Here is a 27,032-nt window from a genome sequence, read left to right as displayed (position 1 = left end):
TTAACATTTTCTCTTCAATTTGTTTTTAACAGCAGAAAAGACATTGATTTCTTTTTGAACATGATATGCCAAGTAGCCTGAGCTTCCAGGAATGAAGTCATGTAGCTCCCCAAGGAATTTCTTCATTGTATCAATAGAGGCATAACCTATAGAGAGAAAATTGTATTTGAAGTGCCAGACATCCTTGTTTTCAATCTTTTTGAGGCTTTGAGTTAGGATTAATGAAAAAGTTGTACAGAAAAGAAGGTGAGATTCCAGTTATCGCACTGAAATTACTCAGACTACAGAATAGTCTAATGGAGGAGAAAGCAGACAAATTACTATGTACAAATCAGATATTTACAGGATAAACTGGAGATAATCAGCAGAGGGAAGGCACTGGCATGCAGGGGGACCAGAAAAGGTTTCTTGTAAAAGATAGGACTTGAAAGAAGCCAGGAGACAGAGATTGTAGAGATCCTACAGGATAAACCAGATCAGAGACAGACAGAAAAAACATGATACCAATTTATTTTGTCCCAAGAAGAAATATAAGCATGATCATGCTGGAGACCCTTCCAAAGAGGGGAGCTCGAAGACTCCCTCTTTCTGAGGGTATGTAAGATTTCTTTGTTCATTGGTCACAGGGTGTTGTTAAGTTTCATTAGCATGATACAAATCAACTTAAAAGCAAATACTATGACAAGAACAGACATTTTAGCAATTTCAGCTATAGTTCAACTTAACAGAAACACTATGATAAGATTACAGGATTCCAGAAAAGGGTTTGGCAAGGATGAGGATGCCCAGATTTCCCCATTAGATAAGGATTTACTATCCTGAGGAAAGAAGTCACCAGGTAGGGACTTGTATCAGCCAGCTATCTGGACTCAGTTTGGAGTTCAGTTGAAGGGCAATTTGCTCCTATTAAACCAGGGTTTCATAAAAAATATTTTTGGATAATAAAACACCTCCATCAAATCCAGGTAATCCATATATTCATATTCACACTAGCTGGCAAGTTGGAAGGGGTTAGGTTATAAATGGCTTTAAAAGTCAAAAAGAGGGCTTTATAACTGATCCTGGAGGTCATAGGAAGCCACTGGAATTCCTTGAAAAGGTGGGAGCAGGAGATCAGATGATTTATACAAGAACACTAAAGAAAAAAAGTCTGAAAGACTTAAGTGCTCTGATCAACGCAATGACCAGCAAAGACTCTAGGGGACTGATGATGAAGCAAGCTACTCACCTCTGAGAGGGGGGACATGGACTCAAGATGCAGAATGAAACATACATTTTTGGATGTGGCAAATATGTGGATTTGCTTGCTTGATTATACTTATTGTTTTTTTAATTGAATAGAATTTTATTTTCCAAAATATATGTAAAAACAAATTTTGACATCAATTTTTAAAAACTTTGTGTTCCAACTTCTCTTCCTCCCTCCCTTCCCACCCTCCACCCACAAGAACTCAAGCAATTCAAAATAAGTTATACATGAGTAGTCATGGAAAACATTCCCACATTAGCTAGGTTGTGAGAGAAAACAGTCAAAAAACAAAACTTCAGATTAAGGAATTGTCAAAGAGAAAAAAAAATTTAAATGTGTTTCCATCTGTTTTCAGATATTATAAGTTCTTTCTCTGTAGATGGGTTGCAATTTTCATTAATCCTTCAGGGTTATATTGGATCATTGCCTTGCTGAAAATAACCACATGCTTCCCAGCAGATCATCTTACACTATTGCTGTTATTTTGTATACAGTACATTTCACTCTGCTTCAGTTCATCTAGGTCTTTCCAGGTTTTTATATACTTGTATTGTAAGGATTGTGTTTTTACCCTACTAACTATCATCCTATTTCTATTCTGCCCTTTGAAGTTAAACTCCTCAAAAAGGCCATGCCTCCACTTTCTCCTCTTACAAACCAGCTTCTGACCTTATCCTCCAACTGCTCTCTCCAAAGTTATTAATGAGGGGCAGCTAGGTGGCGCAGTGGATAGAGCACTGGCCCTGGAGTTAAGAGGAACTGAGTTCAAATACAGCTTTAGACACTTGACACTTACTGGTTGTATGACCCTGGGCAAGTCACTTAACCCCAATTGCCCTGCAAAAAAAAATTTTTAAATAAAATAAATAAAAGGGGCCTCAAGAGGCCATCGAGTCCAAAGTTATTAATGATCTCTTAGTTGCCAAATGCAATGGACTTTTCCCAATACTCATTGTCCTTGAGCTCTCTGCAGCCTTTGACACTTGCTGATGACTCCTTCTTGATACTCTCTCTAGGTTTTTGGGACACCCCTCTCTCCTGGTTCTCCTCCTACCTATCTGACTGCTCCTTCTGTCTCCTTTTCCAGATCATGCCCTCTATGCATAGGTGTCCCTTAGGGTTCTGGTCTCAGTCCTGTTCTCTCTCTAAACTACTTCATTTGGTGATCTCATTAGCTCCTGTGGATTTAATTACCATCTCTATGCTGATGAATCTCAAATCTACCTTCCCTTTAATCTCCAATTCCCTCAAACTGGAAGTCCAATAGACTTTGTTTTTTAAGTGAGGCAATTGGGGTTAAGTGACTTGCCCAGGGTCACACAGCTAGTAAGTGTCAAGTGTCTGAAGCCAGATTTGAACTCAGGTCCTCCTGAATCCAGGGCTGGTGCTCTATGCACTACGCCACCTAGCTGCCCTCCAATAGACATTTAAACTCATTATGTCCAAAACAGAACTCATTATCTCCGCCCCCCCCCCCCCCCCCCCCGCCCCAGTTCTCCCTTCCTCTTTTCTTCCCTGTTACTGTAGAGAGACAACACCATTCTCCCAGTCCCTCAGATTCCCAAGCTAGGAGTCATCCTGGATTCCTTATTACCTCTCACACACCCCCCCCCCCCCCATATCCAACCTGTTACCAAGGCCTGGCAGTTTCACCTTTGCATGATCTCTCAAGTATGCCCCCTTCTCTCCTCTGACACTGCCACCCCTCTAGTGCAGGTCCTCATCACCTCATGCCTGGATTACTGCAATAGCCTGCTTGGGAGTCTGCCTACTTCAAGTCTCTCCCTACACCAATCCATCTTCCACTGAGCTACTAACTAAAGTGATTTTCCTAAAATGCAGGTCTGATCAAGTCACTCCCCCCACCCCTCCACTCCCTATTGTCTCCAGGATCAAACACATAATTCTTTGTTTGGCATTCAAAGCCCTTCATAACCTAGCCCCCTCCTACCGCTCCAGTTTTCTTATACTCTGATTCAATACCACTGGCCTCCTGGCTGTTCTACAAACAAGACACTCCATCTCTCAGTTCTGGGCATTTTCTCTGGATCTCCGTCATGCCTGGAATGCCCTTCCTCTTCCACTCGGACTACTGAGCTCCCTGGCTTCCTTTAAGTCTCATCTGCAATCTCACCTTCTACAAGAGAAGCCTTCCCTAACCTCTCTTCATTTCAGTGTCTTCTCTCTTAATTATTTCCTATTTATCCTTTATATAGCTTATTTTGTATATCCATGTTTTCTCTCCATTAGAATGTAAGCTCCTCAATGGGAGGGATTGTCTTTTGTATTTTTTTGTATCCCCAGCATTTAGCAGTGTGTGGCCCATAGTAGGTGCTAAATGTTTATTGAGTTGAAAATTGAATTGCATTATTTGAAGGTGGGGGTGGGGTGGGAAGCAGTGGAGTAACAGTGTCAAAAGAAAAAGAAAGAAAAGAGGTTGGTGAAATATTCTCAAATATACATGGAGGGAGGGGTGGAGCCAAGATGGCGAAGGAAACACAGTGAGTTTTTGAACTCATGACACAATCCCTCCAAAAACATCCAAATAACGCCATAGGACAATGCCTGGAGCAGTAAAACCCACAGAAGAATGTGCTGAAATCATCTTCTAACCAAGAACAGCTTGGAAGGTCAGAAGGAGGGAGCTGCTGTGCTGAGACAGGAGTGGAGCCCAACCCCACAGTCACCCTAACACAGATCCAGTCCCAGGAAGGCCTCACCAGAGAAAGAGACCCCCAGAGCCTCTGAATCAGCTGCAGCACCAGTGTCATTTGGAACTAAGCTCAGTCTGGTGAGAGGGCTGAGCCCTAGGCAGGGGGGAGACTACAGGGGTCTATGCTGGTGCTGAGGTAGAACTTGGGTTTTTCACCCCTGCTGGGAACCAGGAGGTAGGCTTGAGGAGCAGTGGCCCAGGTGGGGGAGGGGCACAGGATTGTCTGAGCTGACAACCACAACACACAAAGCTGGTTGATTAGCAAGTTGGTCTGGGGTCATCTAAGGACCAGGGAACAGGCCAGGCGAGTGAAGAACCTGATCCTCCTTAAATCATACCGCCTGGGACTTCTGAAGCTTGGGATACTGCAGCCTGGAAACAGTGCCCCACTTTAAGGAGCTAAAAGTCAAGTAAAAGAAAGGCAAGTTGAGTAGACAGAGAAAGGTGAGAACCATAGAAAGTTTCTTCAGTGACAAGATTGAGGTGCACCCTCAGAGGAAGATGTCAATGTTAAGGCCCCTATATCTAAAGCTTCCAAGAAAAATATTAATTGGTCTCAGACCATAGAGGCACTCAAAAAGGACTTTGAAGATTAAAAAGTTAGAGAAGTAGAGGAAAAAATGGAACAAGAAATGACGGTTATGCAGGAAAGACATGAGAAAAAAGTCAACAGCTTAAAAAGTCAAATTGGCCAAATGGAAAAGGAGGTACAAAAACTCTCTCATGAAAATAATTGCCTAAGAATTAGGATTGAACAAATAGAAGCTAGCGACTTTATGAAGAAACCAAGACACAATAAAGCAAATCCAAATGAATAAAAAAATAGAGGGTGGGGGCAGCTAGATGGCGCAGTGGTAAAGCACCAGTCCTGGATTCAGGAGTCCCTGAGTTCAAATCCAGCCTCAGACATTTGACACTTACTAGCTGTGTGACCCTGGGCAAGTCACTTAACTCTCATTGTCCTGCAAAAAAAAAAAAAATAGAGGGCAATGTGAAATATCTTCTTGGAAAAACTGCTGACCTGGAAAATAGGTCCAGGAGAGATAATTTGAAAATTATTGGTCTACCTGAAAACCATGATCAAGGAAGGAACTTAGACATCATCTTCCAAGATATTCTCAGGGAAAATTGCCCTGAAATTCTAGAAGAAGAAGCTAAAATAGACATTGAAAGAATCCACCAATCACCTCCAGAAAGAGATCCCCAAAGGAAAACTCCTAGGAAAAATACATGGAAGGGGGGCAGCTATGTGGCACAGTGGATAGAGCACCAGCCCTGGAGTCAGGAGGATCTGAGTTCAAATCCAGCCTCAGACATTTAACACTAGCTGTGTGACCCTGGGCAAGTCACTTAACCCCAATTGCCTCACCAAAAAAACCAAAACAAAACATGGAAGGAGCAGGACAGCTAGGTAGCTCAGTAAATAAAGCACTGGAACTGGATTCAAGAGGACCTGAGTTCAAATCCGGCCTCAGACACTTGACACTTACCAGCTGTGTGATCCTGGACAAGTCACTTAACCCTTATTGCCCAGCAAAAAACCAAAAAACAAACAAACAACAACAACAACAACAACAAAAACAAAAACACGGAAGAGAAGAGAAGGAAGTTCAGAGGAAAACAAAAATAAGCAAGACAGCTTTGAATGTCAATGTTCAAACCATTACATATGTTGTTGTTTTAAGCAGGCTTCATATTATATGTATTTACACATAAACATATAATACTTTTTCTATTCTCTGATTCAATAAAACAAACCTACTTGTTCCCCATACAGGACAAGTCTTTGCCCAGGTGACTGTCCCCCCCCATACCTATCTATAGTGGACTCTCTCCTCACCTTTACCTCTTAGAATCCTGGCTCCTTTCCTGGCTCAGTTTAAGTTTCACCTTCTAAAGGAGGCCCTTCCTGGTCCCCCAGGTACTAGAGAACCCTTTCCCCCTTCATTCCTTTTGTCTTTACCTTGTATGTGTTTTGTTTTTCCTTGACATGTCAGTGTTGTTTCCCTCAAAAGGATGTGAGTGCCTTCAGGACAAGGACGAGATCTCTTTTTTTGTCAATGTATTCCCTAACACACTGTAGGCATTAGTAAATGCTTGTTCTTTGACTAATAAATCAAAGAACCATAAGCTGCCATTGAGGATACTAAAAACTACAAACAAATTGCTCTTCCTGATCCCCCTCCCCTACATCCAAAAGTGGTTTTTTAAAAAAAGTTGAATATAGAAATACAAATGGGGGGAAGAATTATTTGTTAATATATAAATGCCTGAGCAACAGAAACAATTATTTTTCCTTTAGACTCATCAATAATAATAATGATATCTAGCACTAAGAGAGTGCTTTGAAATTTGCAAAGAGCTTTACAAATATTATCTCATTTGAGCCTTATAACAACCCTTGAACATTGGTGCTATTATTATCCCCATTTTACAGATGAGGAAACTGAGGCACCAAGAAGTTGTGACTTGCTGAGGGTCACACTGTAAGTGTCTAAGGCTGGATTTGAACTCAGGTTTTCCTGACTCCAAATTCAACTCCATTCACTCTATCACACAGATATCCCCCGACACTGAACCCTGGGCTGAATAAAATAATTCCGTTTATATCTTAGTATGACAGCCAACTATTTTCTAGAATTATATTTGACTCTGTTTTTGGTGGCAGAGGCAGTGATAGTGGTGTGTGGGGTGGCATTGAGGAGGGGGGTAATAGTTCTTCTCTTCATCCAGCAACAAAGAATGAAGAATAGTTAGCACTATCACATGTCTAAATCTTACTTAATGTCTTAACTGAATCATCGATATTAATGTCTTTCATTGATTTGTCTTTAGATGTAATTTATCACCTTTAAACATCCAGGAAGTCAAAAGTCTTCTAAGCCAACTGGTTTCTACTGACAGCATTTTTTTGTTTTTAATAAATACCGTATCATGGAGGGCATAGTGCCCATAAGGCTGTGCTAAGCCATGAGCAGAAATGAGAGAACAATTTACATGACAACCACAACAATTTAAATGTAAAACAATTCTGAAAGACTACAGAAATCTTATCAGTACAGTGATGAAGCACAATTTCAGAAGGCTGAAGATGAAGCCTAGTACCTGTACCTTTTGGTAGAAAGGTTACAGAGTACAAGTAGAGATTGAGACATACATTTTCAGATATGGCCAATTATGTTGAATTGTTTTGCTTGACTATACTTATTATAATAAGAGATGGCTTCTATCTGGTAAGAGAGAAGTGATTTGGTGGGTGGTGATAGAGATGCAAAAAAGGGAAAATAAACAGCAACAAAATATTTTTAAAGTGCATAGAAGAAAAAGGTTCAGAAGGGAACCCAAAGCAATTGTATCACTAATGTTTTAATTCAATGTTTTAAAAAACTGTAACAGAACAAATTCAGTGTCATATACGATCCTCATTTTTGTTCTTTGTATACTGACATGTTTGTGATTGTTAAATTTATAATAAAAAATCTAAATTTGAAAAAATTTTATTAACATACAGACTGTCCTCTATTTTCTCTTTTTCAACAGTCTGATAATAGTTACTATCTGAAGTTGGCTTTGGGAGCTGCTGGTTTTCATTTCCCCCATAATTTGGGTTTCTCGAGAGACTACATGGAGTAGTGTATAGAGAGCTAAAATAAAGAAGACTTGGGTTCAAGTCTAGTCTCTGATATATGTTGTCGACTTAGGCAACACTCCAAGATTGTAAGTTGCAAAACAGTTGCAAACCTGCAATAGGCAGACCGATAGAGGGAATTGTATTTCCTCACCAGAAGTTTCCTACATCAAAGAAATCACAGGTCTGGACAAAAAAACCCCCAATAACTATTACTGCCTATTATTAGTCAACTAATGCCATTAACTATCAACTAAGCATAACATCTGAATGTGAATTATCTCCCTTGACCTCCATTTCTATGAATGACCGATAGTGGGCTAGATCTGTCAAGCTACTGAAGTTATTATATTTTCTTTTTCTTTTTTTGGAAGAAGTTATTATATTTTCATCCTTCAACTTAATCACTTGTATCTTCTTTATAAAATCTGTTTAAAAGGTTAAACTTTCTTTCATTCTTTTTTCTTTTACCTGTTACCATGTTATTCACTGGATAATTCTGAAGAGGATAATATAGTTGTTTTCCTGTAACTGGAGTCCTTGAGAAATACTTTTTTGTGCTGCAAAATGAAATATAGAGGGCAAAACCCAATAAATTAATATCTGTATTTCTTTTTCTGGATTCTAATTCATATTTAAAAACCAACGAAACAAACCTAGAACACTTTATTTAAATTTAACTTCAGGGAAAACCTGTCCACATAAATTTAGCTTCAGTGGCTCATTGTTCTGAACTCAGGTCTCACTGGTTAAAACTATTAAATGGTGTCTTACTACATATTACCTTTTGTGCTCCTTAGCAACGGTGCTTATAAAGTTAAAAGTTAAAGGGAGTACATCTTTGGCTTACTTGAGCCAGTAGCTCCATACTTTTATTTTATTTTTTTACAGAGTAATGAGGGTTAAGTGACTTGCCCAGGGTCACACAGCTAGTGTCTAGTGTCTGGGGCTGGATTTGAACTCAGTTACTCCTGAATCCAGGGCCGGTGCTTTATCCATTGCACCACCTAGCTGCCCCCTGAAATGTATTATTAAGAAATCTTAAATGTCTAAAAATAGGATTCATTATTAGTGAATAATGGAACCACAGATATTTTTTCCCAACAACTAAAACAAAAGATCTGCAAAATTATGTAAAGAACTGGGGAAAAGTACACCCTAAAAAACCAATTCAGCTAATTTAGGCAAAACAAATTCCCCTTGTCCCACAACAATAAAAGTTAGAATTGCCTCCTCACAAATGCTTTTTTCTTCAGCTTTTGTTGACCTTAGGCTTTTTGGAAGGTAAGCACAACCTAGATTTTATCTGTGCTACCACTGTGCCCTCTGGTGGTCCTACAAGGAACAGCTCTATGTAGACCTAAAGGAATTTTAGGGAAAACAGAAAAACCTTGGGTTTAAGGGTTGTATTAGAGTCAAGAGCTGCAGGCAGAGTCTCTACTCCCTTTTTTATTTGGGCTACCGCTCTTTTACCTAATCATTCCTCTTAGTCCTAAAAATTACATTTATTTTCTCTTCTTACTATACCTTAATATTTTTTTTCTCTACTCTCTCAGCGAACTTCAACACCAACAACCCTCTTTAAAGCTAGTCAAAAGGAAAATCAGCCTTAGTGATCCCAATAAGCAAGAGAATAGTGGGTCGGGGCTGGGCTGAGTAAGATGGTATTTTGATAGTGCCTGGCCTTCAAAATAAAGCAAATCCATTTAAAAACAAAAATCTAGTTTATTTCCTAATTCTTATTCTATGATAACTATGCTGTAAACCTGTATTCTAATGAAACTTTTTTCAGCTCCCTAATACAGAATGCTTTTTTATAGTTGTATTATTGATTTTTCAGTAATTTCTTCTAGACATTAGAGAAATAAAATATTGTAATTTTTTTCTTCCACCATTCATCATTGTTATGGACCTGGGGTACCTCAGAAGTTTTCTGGTGGAAATCAAGGAAACTTCTCCTTGAGAAACGAAACCAAATGACGGACACACCTAAAGAGATAAGCAGTACCCAATCTGGACTGAGTTAGCTTGAGGACCACCACTCTTCATTCCAGTCTCCCCCACCCCTTAGGGAAATAAGATTAGGTGTGGTTGCTGCCTTTGTGAAGTGAAGGGGGTTGGAGATAGTTCGAGAAATCTGCTTCTGATGGAGATGATTCTAGAAATCTGCCTCTGATGGCCCTCCCCTAATAAGGGAACTTTCCACAGTCAGATAATCAGCCCATCGGTATTTGCCCGTCTTCTGCTCGAGGAGATAGGTATCTCAGAGAGCCATGCCTCTGTGATGTGCCTTCTCCCCATGAGAAGAAGTCCAAGAAGTCCAAGGACTTCTCTCTTGGTTTCCTTTCCATAAACTATTATTTTATTCTAATTGGATTTGTATACAAGAGGGTGTAATTCTTGAAAGAGGAATTCTTAAGAACCTCTACCCCAACCCCTCCCCCCCCCAATTTCTCTATAACACCATTTTGCTCCCTATAAATTCAAGGATTAAAAGTGGGATCATTGATCTGTTTTTGTTTTTTATAATTATTCCAATAACAAATAGTGATGAACACAATACCTTATGGTTAGATCTTTTTCAGGTTGTGTCAATAATTCAGTATTTTCCCCGAGTTTCTGTATTTCACTTGGCTTTCCCTCATCATGCTGTGGATAGGCAAATAAATTGTGTAAAAAGACAGTTCACAGATGACTTAACTACTATGATTTCTTAAACAAAAGTAAAATATTTTAAACAAATTTTTTAAACATTCTTGCCCTTTTGGCAGGCTGATAAATTCCATAAAGGTTATAAGCCAGTGAAGTAAATCAAATTGAAATATGAGAAATGAAAACTTTTTAAAAGTTCCAAATGGAGCATTTAGCGCTAACGTAACTGAATATGGACTAGGTTTCATCTAAAGGATGAATACTCTACAACTACTTCTATTACTGGTATTACATAAGAAATTATATTGAATTGGATTTTAAAACTTGCAGAATTTGTCCTTGTTACTGTCACCAACTTTTTTTTGGGGGGGGCAATGAGGGTTAAGTGACTTACCCAGGGTCACACAGCTAGTAAGTGTCAAGTGTCTGAGGCTGGATTTGAACGCAGGTCCTCCTGAATCCTAGGCCAGTACTTTATCCACTGGGCCACCTAACTGCCCCATCACCAACTTTTTAAAAATTGGGCTTTAGCCCAATTGCTTCTATTAAAATATTTTGATGTGGTAGCCACTTGAGAATAGAATTACTATCAATTAAATAAACTTTTTCCTTCGAAATGGTACCTATAATCATAGCATCTCAGGGCTGAAAGGTACCTCAGAAGTTATCCAGTTCAAACTGGATTAGGATTAGGAGTCATCTAGATTTCTAGTGATGGAGTATCCTGGCCCTGGATTCAAGAGTGCCTGAGTTCAAATCCGGCCTCAGACACTTGACATGTACTAGCTGTGTGACCCTGGGCAAGTCACTTAACCCTCACTGCCCCACAAAAAAAAATTTGTAATAAAATTTAAATTTTTTTTTCAAAAGGGGGGGCAGCTAGGTGGCGCAGTGGATAAAGCACCAGCCCTGGATTCAGGAGGACCTGAGTTCAAATCCGGCCTCAGACACTTAACACTTATTAGCTGTATGACCCTGGGCAAGTCACTTAACCCATACTGCTCCGCCAAAAAAAAAAAAAGCCAAAGAGATGGAGTATCTTCTATATCCTGAAGCAATACATTACACTTTTGAACTGTTTAAATTATTCTTCCCATACATCAAGCCTAAATCTGCTTCTCTAGGCCCACTGTGCCTAGTTCTGCCTTTTGGAGCAAAGCAAGTCTGATCAGACTACCTTCAAATACATTAAGGCAGTTATTAAGGTTCCTTACCCACCCACTGCCAAGTAAGTCTTTTCTAATATAAACATCCATGGTACTTTCAAGGGAGCCTCAGACGACATGGTTTTGATCCCTTTACCATCTGGAAGAATTAAAAACTTTTCTCTCCTAAAATGTGCCTTCTTCTCCAACCTCTTTGAAGAGGTGAGGATAATAGGGTATGGAATGTTGCATCTATGATCAGACTTTTCAATATGTCAGTTTCACTATTTCCCTCACTTTTTTGTTATAAACAATTGTTCTTTGGAAGAGAGAGAAGGAAGGGCACATTGGGAAATGTAGAAAATGTGAAACTGAAAGATGTCAATAAAAACTTATTTAAAAAAAGAAATAGAAAACAACATGGTGCCTAGAACTGAACATGACCTTCCAGATGTTGTCTGACCAGGGCAGAGTACAACAGGACCATCACCTACATCATTCTGGATACTATTCTTCTCTTAATGAAGCTTAAAATAGAATTACCTTTTTTGGTTGCCATGTTATATTGTTAACTCATGTGGGGCTTGATGTCCACCAAAACTGTCAGGTCTTTTACACAAAGACTGTTATTTAGCAATATCTCTACCCTTCCACTCCCCATACTATGAACTTGTGCAATTGATTTTTTAAAACTCATTTATAGGAGTTTGCATTTTAATCCTAAATCCCACCATATTAGATTCAGCCTACCCTTTCTAAATTGTTAACATATTTTTGGATCTTCATCCTGATCTTTACTGTATTAACCCTCCCTTCAGCTTTGTGTTATCCACAAATGTGAAAAGCTTACCCATCTATGCTTTCATTCAAGTCATTGACTATGATCATTCACTACAGTCCAAACAGGTACAATCTACTAATTTCCTAAATATTGTTAGAGTTCTGGTTCTGGCTTTGTTATTTGCCATGTCACCTTGGACAAATAATTACCTTTTTGGACTTCAGTTTTGTATAAAATTAGTGAATTAGACAACATGATCACTAAGGTGCCTTTCTGCTCAATAATTCTACACACATAAACCAGTTGTCAAACAACTACACATACCAGCAAATACAGAATCAAACTTCCATTACTAATCAAAGTTGGAGCACTTCAGGACATAGTTGATGGACTCTCTTCTATCACATAAAACTAAGAGGGAAATTTTGAATTATTCAAGAAAAATTACTAAACTCTTCATCATCTTTGATATGTAGAAACATCCTACACATACCAAAAAATTCATAGCAGGAAATAATTGGAAACAAAGCGATTGCTTATCAATTGAAGAAAAACTGGAAAAAACTGTGGCATATGAATATGATAGAATACTGTTATGGCCCAAGAAATTATAACTAAGAGGGAATTCAGAGGAACATGAGAAAATTTGTATCAATCGATGCAGAGCAAAGAAAAAACGAGGAAAACAGAATACATAATGACTGCAATAATGTAAATGAAAACAAGATTAGTAGACATCAAGAATCAAGTTAAATATGACTAATCCTGGCTCCAGATAAATAATGTAATATACTTTCCTCTTTAGACAGAGAGGTGATGGACTATGGGCATGCAATGCTACATACACTGTTACTTCATAGAATAATAAATTCTGAGTTGGAAAGGACTCTAATTCATAACTGCATGATAATGCCCCCTAAGACATCCCAGAAAAGGCGTCACCCAGTTTTTAACTGAAAACCTCCAATGAGAGGGAACCTACTACTCCCTCTGTAGGCAATCCATTCCACTCTATTAGTAATAAAGTGTTTCCTTCCATAAAGTCTAGATTTGCCTCTTTTAACCTTCTACCCATCAGTCCTGGTTTCTTCCTCTGGAGCCAAGCAAAACAGGTCTAGTCTGTCTTCCACATGACAACACCTCAAGTATTTGACAGCTACCATGTCTCCTCTATGACTCTTCTATAATAGCTTAAACATTCCCCACCTCTCCTCATATGCCATGGCTTTGAGGTATCAATATCCTTACTATTTTCCTCTAGGTGCCCTATAGTTTACCAATGTCCTTCATAAAAAGCAATACTTGCAATTGACCGTGTAATCTAAATATAAGTGGCCCAAAGCTGAGCACATAGAACAGGGCTGTCACCTCTTATTTCAATTAACAAAGCCACAAACTAGATTAGCTTTTTTGGCTACTATCTTATTGTGCTGACTCGCATTGAGCCTGCAATCTACAAGAATTTCCAAATCTTTTTCAGATGAACTACTGTCTAGCCATGTCATCTCCATCTTATAAAGCTGATTTTCTGCTCCCAAATATAAAGTTATACTCATTAAAATTCAAGCCTGTTTATTTTGGGGGTCTGGTTTTTTTTTCAACTGTTCAACTAAGGGGAGGCATAATGGGAGGGGCAGATTATTTTTCAAAACTACAAAAAAGGACATTCATGATATGATGCTCCACATTAATTTCAATATAATGTATTGTTGTGCATTGGTGTTGCTCTGAATGAAAACTCAGGCACTGCCAAAGAGGAATGATGAAAATTTACTACATTTCTTGTTACTAAAACCAGTATTTTAATGCGCTGCCTTAATGGGGTAGGATTGCTAATGGATATTACTGTTATTGAGAATGGATGGGGGGGCAGCTAGATAGCGCAATGGATAAAGCACCAGCCCTGGATTCAGGAGTATCTGAGTTCAAATCCAGCCTCAGACACTTAACACTTACTAGCTGTGTGACCCTGGGCAAGTCACTTAACCTCAACTGCCTCACCAAAAAAAAAAAAAAGAGAGAGAGAATGGATGGGGAGAGTACTTATTGAAAAAAGTGGTAAGAGCACAGGATTTAAAGTGGACCTATTTGTATTTTTAAATCATTGCAATGCTAAGGCATATATGCTGTATAATTTAAAGAAAGATTTTAGCCTGCCAAAATCTTTTTTGTATCCTGACTCTCTTATTCAGTATGTTAGCTCTGCCCCCCAGCCTTGTTAATCTGCAAATCTTATAAGCACATCATCTTTGTTTTACTTTTTTGCAGGGCAGTGAGGGTTAAGTGACTTGCCCAGGGTCACACAGGTCCTCCTGAATCCAGGGCTGGTGCTTTATTCACTGTGCCACCTAGCAGCGCCCCCCATCATCTTATACCTTATTCAAATCACTGGTAAGGATTCTCAGCAATTAAGAACCAAGCAGAGCACTCAATCTGAGGGCTCCTTTCAATTTGACATTGAACAATTAATGTTCACTCTTTGGGGCCAGTCATTCAACCCAAACTGAACCTACCCAGCTGTATTACCATCTGAAACAAAGCTCTCCATTTTTTCCAAAAGAACAGCATTAAAGACTTTTTTCAAATACATTGCTAAAATCTAGGCAAACTGTCTACAGAATCCTCTTGATCTACCAGTCTAATTCAAAAAGGAAGTAAAATTAGTTCATTATATCTGGTTCTTAATGAAGCCATGCTGATTCTCTATGATCATAACTTCCTTGTCTAGATATTCACTAATCATCCCTTTATTAACACTTCCTAGAAATTTGCTTGGAATCAAAGGCAAGCTGTGTCAATTGGTTTTGCTTAAAGGAGGGTTCCCCTGGGTGAGGATTGAATTAGCAAGTGACTAAGATTTAAAAAATTAAGGATCAGTAAAACATTTTTAAATTCTAATTTAATTTTTCTAAATGCAAAGGCAACAATTTCAAAAAATTAAACAGTATTTTTTCAGGGTCTTTATTTTTAAACATACACACAAATAAAACTATGAAGGCATTAACAAATGAAAAACAATGAGGAGCCAATAAATAAAGATAAGGAAAGTGCAAAAAATGTAAAATTATCCCAATATAATTAGAAGTGTTAAGTCAGTTTGAAGCTGGTAGAAAATTTAACTAATTTTTCAATTTTTGCACAGAAAAAAAAGCCATCTAATAGGTATAATTTATGAAGTAGAGTTACAAAAATTATATTAGCAAAGTTACTGGGATTATATAGGTATTCTTCACTTAATGGAATAAATGTGTTCACATTCTAGATTCTCTTATATATAATTTTACAGATACATAAATCCATATAACAGAACAGCTGATTAATTAGGCAATAACAATAAGCACTTTTTTTTTTTGAGGGGCAATGGGGGTTAAGTGACTTGCCCAGGGTCACACAGCTAATAAGTGTCAAGTGTCCGAGGCTGGATCCGAACTCAGGTACTCCTGAATCCAGGGCCGGTGCCCTATCCACTGCGCCACTTAGCCGCCCCAACACTTTTAATTTCATTTAGCCCAATGATGGCAATAACTCACATATTTAATCACCATAGTTCTTTATTTTGCTGAAATCTTTCTTTCCTTCCTTCCTTCCTTCCTTCCTTCCTTCCTTCCTTCCTTCCTTCCTTCCTTCCTTCCTTCCTTCCTTCCTTCCTTCCTTCCTTCCTTCCTTCCTTCCTTCCTTCCTTCCTTCTTTCTTTCTTTCTTTCTTCATTATAAAGAACGTACATATGGGTAGGGGAGTAAGGATATACTTGAAGACGACAGCTATGTAAAAACAATCTAGGCAGCTAGGTGACCCAATGGATATAGCTCTGGGCCTGGAGATGAGAAAACCTGAGTTCAAATACAGTCTCAGACACTTACCAGCTGTGAAACTGAGAAAGTTACTTAATCTGTTTCCTCAACTCAAAATGTGGATAATAATGGCACCAAACTCCCAGGGATATGAGGATCAAATGAGATAATATTTGTAAAGCACTTAACACAGTGCCTGGGACATATAAACACTAACTGTTACTATTGCTATTATTATTACAATCACTGTCACCCTCATCACCAAGATGATGAGGGTGATAATGATGATAAATGAAATGTCAATAAGATTGGTTTTTCAAATAAATAATCATATTACTTTCTTCCCAAAACGTAGAAGGGTGCACATCTAAATCAAAGTAACATTCGATTACTCTTACCTTCTCCATCATGACATGACTGTTCTGTTCCCAAATGAAACTACCAATTTTTTTTCTTATTTCTGTAGTAAAGAAAAATAAATGCTCCTCAGAAAGACACATTTTAATTTGACATTGCAGCATTTTTTAGAACTTTGTCTGAAACTTTCAATTTATATAATTTGCAGGGTAATTCTACTAAATGCATATTTGAATATGTAGGATCACCAGGATTCCAAACATTTAAATTTCTTTTTTTGGGGGGCAGCTAGGTGGAGCAGTGGATAGAGCACCGGCCCTGGATTCAGGAGGATCTGAGTTCAAAACCGGCCTCAGACACTTAATACTTACTAGCTATGTGACCCTGGACAAGTCACTTAACCCCAATTGCCTCAGAAAAAAAATTTTTTCTTTTTTTTGGGGGGTTAAGTGACTTGCCTAGGGTCACACAGCTGAAGTGTCAAGTGTCTGAGACCGGATTTGAATTCAGGTCCCACTGAATCCAGGGCTGGTGCTTTATCCACTGTGCCACCTAGCTGCCCCAAATATTTAAATTTCATATTTGTTTATAAACACTGCTTGTATTCTCAGACTGTAAGATTTGGGGGATAAATTATGGGATTATTTTAATTCTCATCAAATGTTTGAGTAAAAAACATGATTTTTTTACTATACTATTTAATGTAATTATGACTAAGAAAATAAATGATACAACATAATTTTCTTTTACAGTGTTTTTTGTTGGGGTTTTTTTTGTTTGGTTGGTTAGGGTTTTTTGGATGAGGCAATTGGGGTTAAGTGACTTGCCCAGGGTCACACAGCTAGTAAATGTTAAGTGTCTGAGGCCGGATTTGAACTCAGGTCCTCCCGACTCCAGGGCCGTGCTCTATCTACTGCGCCACCTAGCTGCCCCCTCTTTTATAGTTTTGAGGTAGTTTGATCAGATTTGGCCAGGTGGGGAAGTAGAGGGGGAAATACATAGATGGTAACTGCCAGAGTGAATGATTATTCCATAGAAGTAATATCAAAAGAATTATTTAAACCTACATATGTATCCTTATCTACTCTACTCATGACAAGTGCCTGGGGTTTGCTTGCTCTAAATTTGTTAAGGGTGCTAGTTACTTTTTAAAAATCACAATCCCTTGTGCTCAGGTGCTACTCATGATCAACCTAAAGTTCTTGGGGAGCTGGCCAGCAGCTCCTAGTTGGATTTCATACATGCCATGGCACATCCAAGTCAGGACAAAAGGGATCTGGGCAGCCATGTGCCACTGCCAAGCACAAATCCTCAGTATATACTTTATCTTTGTATAATAAATTATAACCAGTTAAGTTTCCTCTCAGCATTGGCTTCTTCAAAGTCATTATTCAACTGATACAAGTTTTTAAAAGCAGTAGTAAATGAATATATATATATATATGTATATATGTGTGTATATATATATATATATATATACCCACACATACATATGTATATATATGTGTGTATGTATGTGTGTGTGTGTGTGTGTGGGTATATAATATCTTAGAAGAGAACATGTTAAACTTTACCCAAGAAATGGACTCTGAAAAAAAGAATAGACCAAATAAAAATCAATCACTTTATGAGAAAGCAAGAAGTAGCAAAACAAGACGAAGATGATGATGAAAATGTAAGATATCTGATATCAACAACAAGTGATTTGGAAAACAGGCCAAGAAGAGTTAATTTAAGAATCATGAGATCATCCAGAAAAAGAACTATGAAGTCTGAATACAGATCGAAGCATACTATTTTTTTTCTTTTTTTATTGCCTATGTCATTGAGAAGTTAAGTGACCTACAAAAAGGCCACAAAAAATGTGTACATCACATTTATTTTTTATTTTTTATTTTTTAGCAACAAACATTTATTTTATTTTTTCCTGTTACATGTAAGGGTAGTTTTCAACATTCATTTTCATAAGATTTAGAGTTCCAAATTTTTCTTCCTCCCTCCCTCCCTTTCCTCCCCCCTCCACAAGATCACAACCAGTTATATATGTACAATCCACAAGTGTTCTTTTTATCAGTTCTTTCTATGGGGGTGAATAGTAAGCTTTCTCATTAGTTCCTTGGGATTGTCTTGGATCATTGCATTGCTGAGAGTAGTTATGTCAATCACGTTTGTTCATTGAACAATACTGCTGTCACTATGCACAATGTCCTCCCAGCTCGAAGCATACTATTTTTATTTTTTTGGTTGGGTTGTAGTTTTTTTGGTTGTTGTTTCTTCTTTCTTGTGGATTTTCTCTTTTGTTCTGATTCTTTTCTCACAACATGATTAATTTGGAAATAATGCTTAACATGACTGTAATGTGGGGCAGCTAGGTGGCACAGTGGATAGAACACCAGCCCTGGATTCAGAAGGACCTGAGTTCGAATCTGGCCTCAGACACTTAACATTTACTAGCTGTGTGACCTTGGGCAAGTCACTTAGCCCCAATTGCCTCAAAACAACAACAACAAAATGACTGTAATGTATAACCTATATCACATCAGATTGCTTGCTGGCTCCGGGAGGGGGGAGGGAAAGGAGAGAGGGAAGGAGAAAAATGTAGAACTCAAAATCTTACAAAAATGAATGTTGAGGGGCAGCTAAGTGGCACAGTGGATAAAGCACCAGCCTTGCATTCATTCAGGAGGACCTGAGTTCAAATCTGACCTCAGACACTTGACACTTACTAGCTGTATAACCCTGGGCAAGTCACTTAACCCTCACTGCCAGGGTGTGTGGGGGGGGTGGATATAAAAGAATTTTGAGCTTTTGCAGGTTGGTGGAGAGTGAGGAGGCAGAATCATGAAGGCCTCAGGTACCCTGAGAGAGTATAAGGTAGTTGGACGATGTCTGCCTACACCCGAGAGTCCAGTGCCACCTCTTTATTGGATGCGGATCTTTGCTCCTAATCATGTTGTAGCAAAGTCCGATTCTAGTACTTTGTTTCCCAACTGAAAAAGATGAAGAAGTCTTCTGGAGAAATTGTGTACTATGGACAGGTCTTTGAGAAGACCCCCTCTTTGGGTGAAAAACTTTGGCATCTGGCTGCACTACAATTCCAGGAGTGGGACCCACAACATGTACAGGGGATACAAGGACCTGACCACTGCTGGTGCTGTCACTCAGTGCTACCGAGATATGGGGACCTGGCACTGTGCCAGAGCCCACTTCATCCAGATGATAAAAGTGGAAGAAATTCCTGCCAGCAAATGATGCCTGCATGCAGTCAAGCAGTTCCATGACTCCAAAATCAAGTTCCTGCTGCCCCACAGAATCCTGCAGTACCAGCACAAGCCACACTTCACTACCAAGAGGCCCAACACCTTATTGTTTTTGTTTTTTTGTTTTGTTTTGTTTTTTTAGTGAGGCAATTGGGGTTAAGCGACTTGCCTAGGGTCACACAGCTAGTAAGTGTTAAGTGTCTAAGGCTGGATTTGAACTCAGGTACTCCTGAATCCAGGGCCGGTGCTCTATCCACTGCACCATCTAGCTGCCCCTCCAACACCTTATTCTTTTTTTTTTTTTAATTAATAAAGTATTTTTTTTCCGTTACATGTAAAGATAGTTCTCAACTTTTGTTTATACAAGCTTTCCAATTTCAGATTTTTCTCCCTCCCTTCCCTCCCTCCCCCCTCCCCATGACAGCAGGTAGTCTGATATAGGTTATATATACACACACACACACACATAATAACATTAATCCTATTTCTGCATTAGTCATGTTATAAGAGAAAAATCAGAGCAATGACGAAAAACCTCAAAACAGAAAAAACAACAGCACCAAAAACAAAAGAAATAGTATGGTTCACTCAGCATCTATACTCCACAGTTCTTTTTTTTTTTCTTGGATTTGGAGATCCTCTTCCATCATGAGTCCCCTGGAACTCTTCTATACCATTGCATTGGTGAGAAGAATATAGTCCATCACAGTAGATCAACACTCAATGTTGATGATACTGCCAACACCTTATTCTAAGTGCAAAGATGAGGAGGCCCATGTTGCATTCATCTGTTTAAATAAATTTCCCAACTGGAAAAAAAAATGAATGTTGAAAAACTATCTTTACATGCAATTGGGAAAAAATATTATAAAAAAAAAAAACATGAGGTGATGTTTTTTTTTGGTGGGGCAATGGGGGTTAAGTGACTTGCCCAGGGTCACACAGCTAGTGTCAAGTATCTGAGGCCAAATTTGAACTCAGGTCCTCCTGAATCCAGGGCCAGTACTTTATCCACCACGCCACCTAGCTGCCCCTAAAACCATGATTTTTGATTTTTGAATTTTATTTTATTTTTTTAACCATGATTTTTTTTTAAAAGTCTGGACCTTCTATTTCAAGACTTATATGAACTGATGCAAAGTGAAATGAGCAGAACCAGAACACTGTACACCGTAACAGCAATACTCTATGATGATTGACTGTGAATGACTTAGATGAGAACAGAAATCCAATGATCCAAGACAATCCTGAAGGACTTATGATGAAAAATGCTATTCACTTCCAGAGAAAAAAAACTTGATGGAGTCTGAATGCAGATTGAAGCATCCTTTTTTAAAAAATTTTGCTTTTCTTGGGACTTTTTGGTCTGTATTTTCTTTTTTCTTTTCTTTTCTTTTTTTTAAGTGAGGCAATTGGGGTTAAGCGACTTGCCCAGGGTCACACAGCTAGTAAGTGTTAAGTGTCTGAGGCCAGATTTGAACTCAGGTACTCCTGACTCCAGGGCCGGTGCTCTATCCACTGCGCCACCTAGCTGCCCCTCGTCTGTATTTTCTTTAGCAACATGGGTAATATGGAAATGTTTTGCATGACTGCACATGTACAATCTACACAAAATTGTTTGCCTTCTCAAGAAGGGGGGCAGGGAGGGAAGAAGAGAATATGGAACTCAAAAGTTTTTAAAAAATTAATGTTAAAAATTTTTTGTTCACATGCAATTGAGAAAATTAAAATTAAGCATAAAATTAAAAAAATAAACAGTATCATGAATGCCTTGCATATAAGGAAGAACTTTCTTGCAATAAGATAGGAGAATACAATTTAGTGAAGATCTCAAACTAGGAGAAAAGAGTGTAAAAGAAGGAGATTTAGAAAAGTTGTGATTTAGAACACATTAGTAATTAAGAAATTGGTTTTGGGTGAATAATTGAATTTGTTGGAATGTTTCAATATCTTTATACAATTTTTACTTTTCCTAACCTTTTTGCAGGCAAGCAGGTGGAAGAACATAGTGACCCAAAGGCACTGTGTTTTTCATATCAGCATTGGCTATTGCTGAGAGATAATAAGCGTGAAACACAGTAGCGTTATCTTCCATGTAATCAAAGCTTTCATATATGCTAGGAGAAAAAAGGAAGTATTTTAGTTTGCAAAATGAATATTAAAACTTAAGAACAAATCTGGTAAATAGAAGAGAAAGGTGAAATGATCTGTTTAAACTCAAACTTCAATCTTTAAAAGGTAAAGAGGGTACATTTTAGGGGCAGGGGAAAGAAGTAAGCTACTAAGTCCACAGAGAATTTAATCAGCTCCAATAAACATTAGTCTATTCAAACATTTAATGTGATTTCCAGCCCCCCCCCCCCATGAAAAGAAAGCCTAAATGGCCTGCCACTCCCCCAAGCTTTGTAACTTAGGCAGCTTTCAGGGTTTTTGTTTGTTTATTTGTTTTTGTTTTTTGTGGGGCAAGGAGGGTTAAGTGACTTGCCCAGGGTCACACAACTAGTAAGTGTCAAGTGTCTGAGGTCAAATTTGAACTCGGGTCCTCCTGAATCCAGGGCTGGTGCTTTATCCACTGTACCACATAGCAGCCCCCCAGCTTTCTGTTTTAAAGTCTGAGGTGATGGTAAATTCTCATCTCTGCCCAGGATTTCACCCCTCCTAAATCCATTCCATGTCTTTATTTCTGTTTTCTTGGGCCATCAATCATGCACTCATCTCACTTTTTTTTCTCCCTTCTAAATATCAACCCTTTAGATAACCAATTTAATTTTATTCTGACCTTGACCATTGAATCACACACAGAGTCATAGAGCTAAAGCTAGAAGGGACCTTAATTCTATAAAAGAAGAAACTGAAGCCTGGGAGATTAAGTGACTTACCCCAAATCATATGCACAATAAGCATCAGAGGCTGTTACTTCTCATCCTTTACAAACCTTGGATCAGTTTTATCATCTACTTTCTCTATTCTGGCTCATTGCTTCTAGTTCAAAGTCCTTCATAATCTAGTCCCATCCTACTTTTACAATCTTCTTACACCTTACTCCCCTACACACACTCTTTGGTTCAGAGACATTGGCCTCTCACAAGACCACCCCCAACTCTCCCCCCTCCCCAGATTTTCTCTGGCTGTTCCCTATCTGGAATGTTCTCCCTCCTCTACTCTGAATACTGCCTCCCCCAGCTTCCTTTAAGTCTCACCTTCTACAGGAAGCCCTTTCCACTCCCACTTAATTCTAGTGCCTTTCCTCTCTTCATGATTTCCTTTTTATGCTTGTATATTGCTTATATGTATATATTTATTTGTTGTCTCAGATTGTGAGCTCCTTGAAGGCAGGGACTGTTTCTTGCCCTTTTGTATCCTCAATGCTTAGCACAATGCTTGGCACATAGTGAGTGTTCAATAAATGTTTGATTTATTGCTCATGTGCTGCTGAGGGCCACTGGAGGAACTCTGGGTCCACTACAAATTTATGTTCTCTAGTTATGAAAAGGCCTCCACTGCTTCATGCCTTTTCCTTCATTTTTCATGATTTTTCCTTAATCGACTTTCCCATATTCTACACAGTGGCTGTTCAAACCTTGTTTTCAAGCCACCTCCACCACCTCAATATCCCTCCCAATTATTGAGTGAGAACCTTCCCTCATTCTCTAAAAAACTGAGGCTCCCTCTCCTCCCCAATTTCACATTTAAATCACTGTATTATCTCACATCTTCTCCTCCTTTGCTGTCTTGGAGATGGTTCTTTTCCTCGCCAAGGCCAACCCCTCTTTTTTGTTGTTGTTGTTGAGGCAATTGGGGTTAAGTGACTTGCCCAGGGTCACACAGCTAGTAAGTGTCAAGGGTCTGAGGCCGGATTTGAACTCAGGTCCTCCTGAATCCAGGGCTGGTACTCTATCCACTGCACCACCTAGCTGCCCCAAGGTCAACCCCTCTTAATTGTGTGCTTTCGTTCTTCTGTCTCCTTCAGTAGATGGACACCCTGTCCTGGATAATTTTCTTCCCTAGATTTTTATGTTTCTCCTCCTACAGATGCTTCTCAGTCCCTTTTTTAGGACTGTCATCCATGTTTCTCCCCCTACTGGTGACTGTAACCCCAACTCTGTCCTGGGCCCCTTTGCCTTTTCTCCCTAGAATCTCTCTCAATGAGAGCATCATTTTTCATGAATTTAACTATTACCTCTAAGCAGAGGACTATCAGATCAATTCTTATCTCTGAATATCTAATGAATGTCCTGTCAGCAACAAACCTTATCCAAAACCGGAACATTTTCTCTTTTTTCTTACTACCCTTACACTCAGCCCTTCTCTAACTTCCCTTTTTCTGTTAAAGATCCCAACATTCTTTCAGCAACCCACCATTCATAACCTAGGAACCACACTTGCCTATATCCAATCCAATCCCAGGTCTCATCAATTCAATTTCCTCAATCTCTCTCAATCCCAACTCTTAATCTCTAGTCACACTCTAACCACCCTATAGACCTTAGACCACCCTATAGACCTATAGACCTTAATCACTTCTCACCGGGCCCTTCGCATATAGATCCTCCCCTCTCTCTCTAGCTCAGACATAGCTGAGGTCCCACCCCGTCAGGGACTCCCGATTGCCTCTAGTATAAAGTACAAACTCCTCTGTTCTCCTTTAAAATAATAATAATAAATAATAATAAAATAATAATAAAGCACCACTCTCTAACCTCCAGACTAATTAGTTTACTGGCTGTTTCCCATAACATGACATTCCATCCTCCAAACCTGCAAGACTTTCCTTTCTCAACCAGATACTTGAGTCCCTAGCTTTCTTCAGGGCTCAACCACACCACGTCCTTCAAGAGTCACTTTTTTTTTTGGTTGGGCAATGAGGGTTAAGTGACTTGCCCAAGGTCACATAGCTAGTAAGTGTCAAGTGTATGAGGCTGAATTTGAACTCAGGTCCTCCTGACTCCAGGGCTGGTGCTTTATCCACTGCGCCACCTAGCTGCCCCTGAGTCACTTCTTGATCCCCCCTCCCCCCTCCTCGCCCCGGTGGTTAACAGTGATGTCTTTCCTCTCTTCTTTCTCCCCATAACTATGCATTTATTTTGGGGTGAACCCGTATTTGTTTATAGTTGCATCCTGCGGTAGAGTGTAAACTCCCTGAGGGCCAGAAACTCTCACTTCTACATTTGGGCCCCCAGAACCTAACAGGATTCCGCATACTGATGGATGAAATGGCATTCTTTGTATACTGCATGGCCTTAGGCCTCAGTTTCCTCATCAGTAGGTTTGTTGTTTTTGTTTTTTTTTTCCCTAGGGGACTGCCCCAGAGTGGCAGGCAGGATGAGTCCAGGAGCACGAGGTTGGAGTAAGGGAAGCGGGCTCCGGGCGCGCAAGGATACCTCATAGTGTCCGGGTGCGAGGCGTCACAGCTGAATAGAAAGTCCGCTTCTCGAACGTGGCTGATCACTCCGCCTTGGGCCACTGTGGAGAGAGAGTGGGGTATGCCGAAGGCTGCGGGGCGCTCACCCATTCCTCCCTGAGGCCCAAGCCCCTCTGCGGTGGTGGGACGGTAGGCCTGGCGAGACACCCCAGGGCTGCGCGCCCCCTACCCCAAAGCTCCTGCAGATCCTGACCCACGCTTCGGCAGAACCAGGCTCGCTGACCCCTGAACATGTCGTCGCCGCCGCCTGCTCCCACGCTCTGCGCGCGCGCCCCCTCCGAGCTCCCTGATTGGTCTTCGTTAGTTCGTTGATTGGTCCCCGCGAGGCGGTGTGCGGGAGGGACGCGGGCCACCGCCCCCTCGAGGGACTGGACCTTGATTTTGGTTCCTCTTTAACCGTAGCGTGACTATTAAGTCACGTCTGACTTCTCTAACTGGGCCTCCCGACCGAACCTTGGCGTCGCCTAGTCCATGGTGACAGATGAAAAAAACTGAGGCCTGGATAGAACCCTGGTCATATTAATGCAAACCTGAAACTAGGTAGGTGCCAGGACCCCTCAGATCCTCACTTGGTCTCTTGCTTTCAAGAAGTTGACAATAAGTTTGGGAGGCAACCAACACGAAGGGAACCATTAAGAGAGCGATGAACTTAAAATAATCGACAGATTGTCGAAGTCCGTTAGGATTTCAGAGAAAGGGATTCAGAATACTCTAGAAAGTCACCAAGTTGCTATGGCCCTTCTAATGATTCCAGCATGCATTAAGATTATTGATGGGTTCTTTTTCTACTTTAAATCTTTATTTCTATAATCTATTCCATGAACTGACAAGCATCCACCATATATGTGCCAGGCACTTAATGTTTATTGAAATTATGGAGGCTTTGGGACTTGAGATGGGTCATGGAAAGATAAGTAAAAGGTCTATGTTGAAATTAGCGTAGTAAATAGGAATAAGGTTACTGGCCTGAGCGAAGCAAAGGATTGATGTCGGTTAATAATAATAGCTCACGTTTGTGTAGTATTTTAAAGCTTGCAAAGCAAGCCTTGATATATGGTATTTGTGAGAAATGGTGATGGTTTGATACACGGTGGAATCTTCTCAGAATAACTTGATACATGAGATCTTCTCATGGAAAGCATGCCCATATAGAGAACAGCAGACAATATTATCCAGTGAATTGTGTCAAACCAGGAAAGAGAAAAGTAAGTTTTTCAGGGCTAGGGATAAAAACCAGTTTGAGCTGGTTCTTGCTGGTGTCCTAGAGAAAGTAGGTAAAAGGTTATCTCTAGTCTCTACTGTGCTTGCTTAATAGACTTATTAATTTCTCGGGGCAGCTAGGTGGCGCAGTGGATAGAGCATCGGCCCTGGATTCAGGAGTACCTGAGTTCAAATCCCGCCTCAGACACTTAACACTTACTAGCTGTGTGACCCTGGGCAAGTCACTTAACCCCAATTGCCTCACCAAAAAAAAAACCAAACCAATATTAATTTCTCCTCCCCTGTCTAAAATCTCCACCTCATTTTTGGTCTTGTATGGAAGGGGTAACCTATCTAGGAGCATTTAGCTAGAACTCTTCTGGGAAGATTGTGAACCTATGGCTAGCAACCTGTGGTGGCTCAGGGGAGGGACTGATTGTGGCAGGGTGTAGGATATATACAAGGTGCTTGCTTTCATCATTTGCACTCACTTATTGCTTTTCTTTCTGTGAGTGCCCATTCTCATGGGAATGCAATAAAGGCTTTTTGTTTTCACCAAAGCTGCCTCTGAAAGAACTTATTTTGAGGTGGTGGGCACCTTTTTCTCACAGTATTGATATGATCCTTACAACAACTCAGTGAGGTAAGTATGGGTGTTATTTCCATTATTACAGATTGAAGCTGAACACCTCAGGGGAATGGAGTCCTGTAGCTAGGAAGTGTCCAAAGTGTTTGAACAGTAGATAAAAATAGGTCTTTCTGATTCCCAAGTTCAACAACTTAGTTGTTATACCTTGATGTAATGGGATAATAGCAGTCTGAAAGAGAAATTTA

General features: G+C 39.6%; 1 protein-coding gene and 1 pseudogene across 1 annotated transcript; one reads left to right on the top strand and one right to left on the bottom strand.

Annotated features, from left to right (window-relative positions):
* On the bottom strand, positions 1-25,231 carry TERB2 (telomere repeat binding bouquet formation protein 2). Its single transcript, XM_043988459.1, has 7 exons — positions 25,168-25,231; positions 24,958-25,039; positions 21,554-21,693; positions 16,358-16,419; positions 10,154-10,239; positions 8,062-8,150; positions 1-146 (listed from the first exon to the last, which is right to left on the bottom strand). The coding sequence occupies exons 1-7, from the start codon at positions 25,229-25,231 to the stop codon at positions 1-3; spliced, it is 669 nt and encodes a 222-aa protein (XP_043844394.1).
* LOC122741653 lies at positions 19,158-21,456 on the top strand (annotated as a pseudogene).
* Positions 25,232-27,032: the final 1,801 nt, after the last annotated feature.

Source organism: Dromiciops gliroides, chromosome 2, assembly GCF_019393635.1.
Source record: "Dromiciops gliroides isolate mDroGli1 chromosome 2, mDroGli1.pri, whole genome shotgun sequence".
Taxonomy (NCBI): domain Eukaryota; kingdom Metazoa; phylum Chordata; class Mammalia; order Microbiotheria; family Microbiotheriidae; genus Dromiciops; species Dromiciops gliroides.
This window is presented reverse-complemented; position numbering and strand designations above follow the sequence as displayed.

What these genes read in the sequence shown, in the direction of transcription:
- TERB2 (XM_043988459.1), bottom strand. Translation starts at nt 25,231, where the DNA reads ATGTTCAGGGGTCAGCGAGCCTGGTTCTGCCGAAGCGTGGGTCAGGAT. An exon ending in GTCATGTCATGATGGAGAAG is followed by an intron (nt 10,240 to 16,357) that starts GTAAGAGTAATC and finishes GCCTATCCACAG; the next exon opens with CATGATGAGGGAAAGCCAAG. An exon ending in GAAAAAGATCTAACCATAAG is followed by an intron (nt 8,151 to 10,153) that starts GTATTGTGTTCA and finishes TTCATTTTGCAG; the next exon opens with CACAAAAAAGTATTTCTCAA.